The sequence below is a fragment of the Clarias gariepinus genome, chromosome 8 (assembly GCF_024256425.1).
Source record: "Clarias gariepinus isolate MV-2021 ecotype Netherlands chromosome 8, CGAR_prim_01v2, whole genome shotgun sequence".
NCBI classification, from domain to species: domain Eukaryota; kingdom Metazoa; phylum Chordata; class Actinopteri; order Siluriformes; family Clariidae; genus Clarias; species Clarias gariepinus.
In genome coordinates, this window is record NC_071107.1 from 26,407,562 (window position 1) to 26,414,707 (window position 7,146).

The following is a 7,146-nucleotide window of genomic DNA, read 5'->3' on the forward strand; positions in this document are numbered from 1 at the left end:
ATTATCTCACTGTAAGAGAAGAATGATTGGAAATGGGCTCTTCAAAGGGGGCTACAGAAACTTTTAGCAGCTAGCATAACAAGCCTTAAATTTAGGTTTGGATAAGACCTTTAGCTCTGGAGTTGTAAGGCCATAGTGCTAAGCACTCCGCCAGAGTGCCACCACGTCTAGAACCTCACTGTGATATGATCATTTAGCATTTCAAAATCAGGTTTGATTCTTGCTTGCATGCTTTTTGGATTGATATAATTTTATTCTACTCCAAGACCTCTAGAGAGAAAAAGAAATGAGGGTGAGGGTAAATAAAAGTCTCTTATCTTGATTAATCTATCCATCAGCAAGAAGCAAGGTGAATGGAAGGTGACACAAATGAGGGGGAAAGAATGTCAGCAGCGCTAGTGTAAACAGCCCCAAAAACCAAGTGGTCCTCCATCACTCATGGCGAGACTCCCTGCTCTCCCTAGGGTCACATTTACTTTGAGCCAGCACCAAAGCGAGTAAAGGGTTGGCGATGGAAAGAGGGGGAGGTTCAGAATTGTCTTAAAATACCTCAATCTTCATTTCTTAAATAAAAATCAATCTCTTTTGCGGGGTCAACTAGGTCCTGCTGCCAAGACTGAGTGCTTATGAAGAAGATACTAGAAAACATTTTTTGTTGTATGATGTATTACACATATCTTCTTCTCAGTGTCACTTTTTGTCTGTAAGAATGTATGTTATTACTTGGGCCATTATTATCTGCAATTCTTTACAATGACGCTGGTCCATAATGTTATTTGTGTATTAATCGCTCCATGCTTGTCCTGCTTTTACCAGCTCTTTTGAATATCTTATATGGAGGAAAAGAAGCTGGACAGGAGAAATAAACACCATTTTCCTGAAGGATATTTTATTAGTTGGTGCTTTGATAGTGATGAATGGTGCATTCTAACATATCTTACACGGTCATCTTTACAGAGAGTACTTCTAATAAGATAAACATATTACACAATAGATTAACGTGGTCAGTCGAATTTTTCTGTATTATGTCAACCATCTGTTTTTTTAGTTTTAAAACTGCACTAAAACTCGTTTTAACAGGACATACACGTGCCAATCTCAGTAAGCTACTATTCAAAAAGTACTAGTTTTGTGTAAACATTGCTTTGTTCCAATACAGCAGGAAAAGTTCGAGTTCAGCCAGTTGTCATTTCCTTTTCCTTTATGGCCAACAACTCCATCACAGAACATGCTGACTGACCTTCTCATCCATGTTTTGAAATTCTTTTGTTCCTTCTTGCTAAAGAGCTTTCAAACAAACGCAGTATCCCAAATTATATCATATGAGAAAGAAGTCTGTTTAATTAAACCCTAAGGCAATGCCAACAATAGACATGTTGAATCTCTCCTTCACTACATTTTAATTAGTTCCACAGAACATTATGTTTTCAGAAATCTCCACTGCTTTTTAACCACTTTACCAAAGAATACCAAGAAGATCTAAACATTTTTTTGTTTTGAAAAATGAAAATAGTACAATACAAGGTCTGTCTGGAAAAAAGTCCAGTCATTGTTAATATAACGAGAACAGTTTGCGAGACATAGGTGTAACCTGGCAGCTCAGGAGATTGGACTGTAATGTGCAGCGTGAACAATGATGACTACACTGTACTAGCCAGTGGGGCACTAGACACAGTTGAGTGAGCATGTGTACTGTGTGGCCATCGCATTGAAAATGGTGAGTGAGTGGAGCAACGAATCTGCATCAAATTATGCATTAACTTAGACATTCCTCCATGAAAAATATGCTTCAAACTTGGTTCAGAATCTGTTGAAAAGTTGAAAGCGATCCACTTTCGGGTAGGAAACAAGCAGAACACCTGAGAATGCTGAACACGTACAGTACATGCTGCATTCAACAAAGATCGGCGACTGACTGACAGTGCAAGAACTAAAATCGTAATCAGGAGTTTATCCAGTCTTTAAATGACCTCATATGTACTGCCCTCTGTTGGCTTTACCACACATGCAAAAGTAATTAACTTTGCATCTATTTGCTGTTTTTATAAATATAACTAAGATGGTTTACAAGAAAGGTCAAGTTAGTGTGCTCATATCTTACATGTAAGCACCAGAGATAGAAAGTAACTAATTATATCTACTCGTTACTGTAATTGAGTAGTTTTTTGTGTACTTTTACTTTTTAAAGTGTAATTTTAAGTAAGTTCTGTTTGAAGTATTGCACTTCGCTACATTTGAAATAATATTCGCTACTAAGTAAAAAATAAATAAATAAACATAAAAAATAATAAAAAGAATGCAACGGGGATGGGAAAAAAATTGCATCCAGGAAACCACTGCACTGATTGAGGGCGGGGACAACAAACGCACTAAATTCGCAAGAACGATGGAGACGGACAAAACTAATGCCAGTGGTGCAGACCCAGCTGAAAGCAAAATGCCATCAAATTCTTATGAAGCAAACCCCCCACCATTGTAACGGCCACTACTATGTTGTGTACCACATTATGCATGTATGTTGCCGCCCCTCCTCCAGTGTGTGCACTGCGGAGGTGTGTGTAAAAAGGAGAGAACGGAGTAGGAGCTCAGGTGTGCTGCTCTCTCCGTGTGCTTCTTTGACCCTTTTCTTTACTTTTACTTTATGTTTTGTATTGTCATTTGTTTGAGCTCTTTTATCCCTCGGCTATCCGGCCAAAGGTGTTCCTTCAATAAGCTACTACTTTTTACTTTTACTTGAGTAGATTTTTATAATGGTAACTTGTATTACATTAAATTTTATAGGGCCTGGAGCCCAGGATGCTTCAGGCACAAGGCGGGATATACCCTAGACAGGGTGCCAATCCATCACAGTGCACACACATACACACAGTCATTCGCACTAGGAATACTATGCTGCCCGTCAAATGCATCAATGTATGAAAAAATTAATAAATAAAATATTGCTGTGGGGCTAAAACTCTGTCAGGCACAATATAATCGAATATCTTACAAGTACACAGGTACTACAATAAGAAAACACGCTGCCTTTAAGGTTAAGAATGTTTATTTCCCTCCATCACCTGTAGCAAGCTTAATGCAACAAGTCAGCAAACCTTTGAGAAATTTCCAAACAATTAGCCTTTAATGATTATGCATTATTTTAACACTTGCTAAGTTAATTTAAATCAATTCTTAGAATAAACCAAACCAATTTAATGCAATTATGACGCTCTTATTTCAATGTAACATAAAAGATTATAATTATTTTAAATTCTCTTACTCCAAAATGGTACACAGACATGTGTCCGGCAAATCAATATTCAAATTAGCAAAGATTTGCACATTTTTAAACAAATCATTTGTTGAACAACCCATGAATGTCATGCAATAACTGTTAGTATGCGCTCACGTGAGTGTGACTAGGAATGTTCCTTGCTAATTTTTAAACGGTTTTAAAAACGGTCTATCCGTTAATGTGTGTGTGTGTGTGTGTGTGCGTGCGTGCGTGCGTGCGTGCACATTTTACACACATACACCCTGCGTGCACAAACGAAAACCCTTATCTGTCGGGATTTATTTAAAAAAAAAAATTTAAGGTAAAGTACAGGTTAATTTGTTTTATTTTTACTTTATATTTTGTATTAATTATATTTATGTATTTATTTTTTTGGGCTGTAGAACGAATAATTTAAGTGCCATCAAATTTCCATTATTTCCTATGGATAAATTAAATTTGGTTTACGAGTGTTTTGGAATACGAGCCCGCTTCCGAAACGAATTAAGTTCGTAATCCGAGGTTCCACTGTATTTTAAAAAGTATTACAATAAAAATAATTGAGTTTGACTCCAAATTCTCATAAAGCAAAGAAAACATCTCAAGACCAATGTATGCATAACTCAAGTTTTACTTGAATATACCTTTCATATAAACATTACAACTAGGTACAGGCTCATTGTAAAGATCTACTTCATACTTCAAATCTTATCATAAAATTATGTTGGTCAAAAAAAAAAAAAAAAAGAGAGAGTGAGAGAGAGAGAGAGAGAGAGGTGGCACAATGATGAGAGTAAGCTCATTAATGATGAATGTGTATAACAGTCCCAGCAGTTTAAGTTGCTTTTCAACTCATTTTCTTTTGCCTGGTTTGCTGCGCTGCACAGTAGTGTCTTTGGATTTGGCATTGTCTGCATCCCACAGTGCATTCCTGACAAACCGAGATGCTGCATCTTTGTCCAGACAAGCTGCTTTTTTCTTATCTGTGATCTCCTTTATCCTGCTCATATAGGTCCGAATTCTTTCCTGTGGAGTGTAAAGTTAGGTGTGATTTAGTTTTATCAATCAAAAGTTATTAATAAAATGTGAATCAATAGACTTTATTTTCCCTTGAAGATATATCAAGCTAGTGTTTAATGGCATGTTATGTCGTATAGCATGCTATTATAGCTTCAGTCTTTTGGCAAAATTCATTGGCAAGCTTATGGCTACATTCACATTAGTAGCCAGAAGTTTCTCAATTCTGAAAGCCTACAGTACCAAATATAACTAACCTATACATTTGTGGTAAGCATATCGTCCAAGAATCCATAACATGTCAAACCTTAAGACAGATAGGCTATGACAGAAGTTACACAATCACACTAAGCTGCTGAAGAAGTTACACAATCTTGACTTGATGCAGAGACCAGTCTCCGGGGTCTACAAGACAGCAATCTTACCTACACTGCACTGCCTCCCAGTGAAATTTCCTATTAATTTAAATATTTTAATATTGATTTATAAAAGACTCAATAGTTTTAACACAACAGCTTAATGAACTTCTGATATACTAGAAAACTTTGACCCAAAGGTGAAGGATAATTATTTGTTCTTATATAATATACAGCAGGGCACACACAGTAACTGTAGTTAAGTCCCACAGTTATGGAACAGCCTCCACACATTTGCACATGTCGTTGCAAAGGCTCTAAATACAGTACAAAATATATACAGGATTAAGTGGTATAAATGATGAATGAGTTATGACACAGGTTAAACTTCAGGCAGGTATCCAAGTACTGCAAAAGATTCATAAAATTCTGTCCAGTGGGCGATTTAAGACGCACCCACAAATGGATGCATGGGCAGTATGCTGTCAAAGCTTGCAGTTTATAATCTGGCACAAAACTACTTAGAACTTTGCTTCAACTCAACATCTTTAATTTCATTTATGGTGCAGATTTAACTTTAAGAAATGTCAGGAGACAGAAAATGTTTTGAGACTGGTTTCGGGTCTTCCAATGAATGAAATGTAAAGATAGCATTGAAAGGGCAAAATCTGACCAATTTACATAGACAAAACCCTGTTTTATTTTTATAGACTGATACTTAAATCAGATCCTATCCATCTTGATAAACGAGGGCCAGTGTCTCTAACATGATCTGAATCAAAAGCCCTTGTGTTCAAAATTATTTCCAAATCATGCGATTAAGCAACACTCTTATTCACTTAATATCTATAACGCTTAATATTGTACACAGTGTTGCAGGGGGCCTGGAGCCTATCTCAGAATACTTTGGGCACAAGGCTGGGTACACCCTGGACAGGGTGCCAATCCATCGTTAATTCGGGCAAACCAATCAGCTTAATCTGCATTTCCTAGGACTGTGGCAGGAAACCCACAAAGCACGAGGAGAACCTGGCCTGGAACCAAACCCGGACCCTGTAGGTGCAAGGCGACAGTTCTAACCACTAAGCCATCATGCTGCTCGATTACCCAACAGGAAAAAACTATTATTTATTTCCATAGATTGCCATATTACCCTGACTAATTGTTCAAAAATTGGCCCAGTACAAAGACTAAATAAAAGTCTCTGAGAATAAAAATAAAAATCTTCTTACCAGTTCTTGTTTGATTCCATGATCTTTTGGATTCACTCCTTGTGTTACCAGGTACACTGATAAGAAAGAAACAAGCTAGTTTAGTCTTTGCGGTGAAATATGGGTAGTACCTGTGCTGTAAGAACTGCTGAAATACTCACTCCAAAACAGGGAGTTAAGGGCATATGCGGACATTAAATCCAGTTTGGCTTGCTCAAGTGGGGCAAGCTAGAACAAAACAATTGCAATAAAACAGTTAGTTTTATTAGTGAACAATAAATAATTGTCTCGTGCATACATTTATTAAAACCCAAGTTAGATCTCGTATAGTCCCAACCTGTAGGTGCTCGCCCTTCGACACGGACATGAGGGTCTGAATCACATTCTCCACCGAGCTCACAGAAGACAAGAAACTGCTGAGGTATTCCGCAATTTCAGTAGGGTAATCGTCGAGAGAGCCTTCGTCTGCCATCACTATAACCTTAATTAAATCTGAAAAATAAAATAAAAACTATTTACCAAATTAATGTATTCAACGGCTTGATCAGCGTTACTTATAAATAAAAGTCCTCATTTACACGTGTGCTGTGGTTCAAAAGTATAACACTACATATATATATATATATATACACACACACAGTTTAAGGGAATTATCGGATTTAAAAGTATACACAGCTCTTCTTCTAATTATAATCTTCCTTCACAAACAACAACAAAAAAAAAATTTCACCTCGAAATCATTTGCAGCTAGAACCGAGGCAAAACAACACGGCGGCAGGCTTCTATTTCCGCCTACGTCACGATGCATTTCAAAATAAAGGACTGGAAGATTTGGAACAAGTAAGCAAACCCATTAATTGAAGATTGTGATGCAATTGACACTGACACAAATTACAAACTAATTCAAATTACCTATAATTTATTTGTCTTTTTTCCGTTATTTTAGATTTGAAAACATTATATTTAATCACCTGGATAGCATAGTAGTGCCTGAATATTGCTTTATTAGTCGAGAACTGAAGATTTTGCGGCACAAACCACTTTTGTGTATATGTATGTAAGAGAGATTTGGTGCTTGTGTGCCAAGGCATAATCATAAAAAAAATATATATTTTATAAAATATAGTATACTATAAAATAATATAATATAAAAATATACTATGAATATTTTGCAAAAGAAAATCTTTGTCATCACCCAAAGAAGCTTTATTAGAGAATCCACTCCTATTCGATTCAGGGAGTGTGTCAAGACCTCCTGAAATTTTGAGGATGTGGAAAGGAATCACGCGACTCTTGTCGGAATTGTTCG

At 36.6% G+C, this 7,146-nt stretch overlaps 1 protein-coding gene across 1 annotated transcript; it reads right to left on the reverse strand.

Moving 5' to 3' along the window:
* Positions 1-3,866: 3,866 nt before the first annotated feature.
* On the reverse strand, positions 3,867-6,662 carry c1d (C1D nuclear receptor corepressor). The gene is made up of 5 exons (XM_053502505.1): positions 6,568-6,662; positions 6,175-6,329; positions 5,999-6,065; positions 5,859-5,914; positions 3,867-4,279 (listed from the first exon to the last, which is right to left on the reverse strand). The coding sequence occupies exons 2-5, from the start codon at positions 6,307-6,309 to the stop codon at positions 4,106-4,108; spliced, it is 432 nt and encodes a 143-aa protein (XP_053358480.1). The 5' UTR covers positions 6,310-6,329; positions 6,568-6,662; the 3' UTR covers positions 3,867-4,105.
* Between the last annotated feature and the right edge of the window lie 484 nt (positions 6,663-7,146).

Excerpts from the sequence above, each read along its gene's own strand:
- c1d (XM_053502505.1), bottom strand. The coding sequence starts at position 6,309 with ATGGCAGACGAAGGCTCTCTCGACGATTACCCTACTGAAATTGCGGAA. Across the intron at positions 6,066-6,174 it reads CGAAGGGCGAGCACCTACAG|CTTGCCCCACTTGAGCAAGC; the intron begins GTTGGGACTATA and ends GTTTTGTTCTAG. Across the intron at positions 5,915-5,998 it reads CCTTAACTCCCTGTTTTGGA|TGTACCTGGTAACACAAGGA; the intron begins GTGAGTATTTCA and ends CTTTCTTATCAG.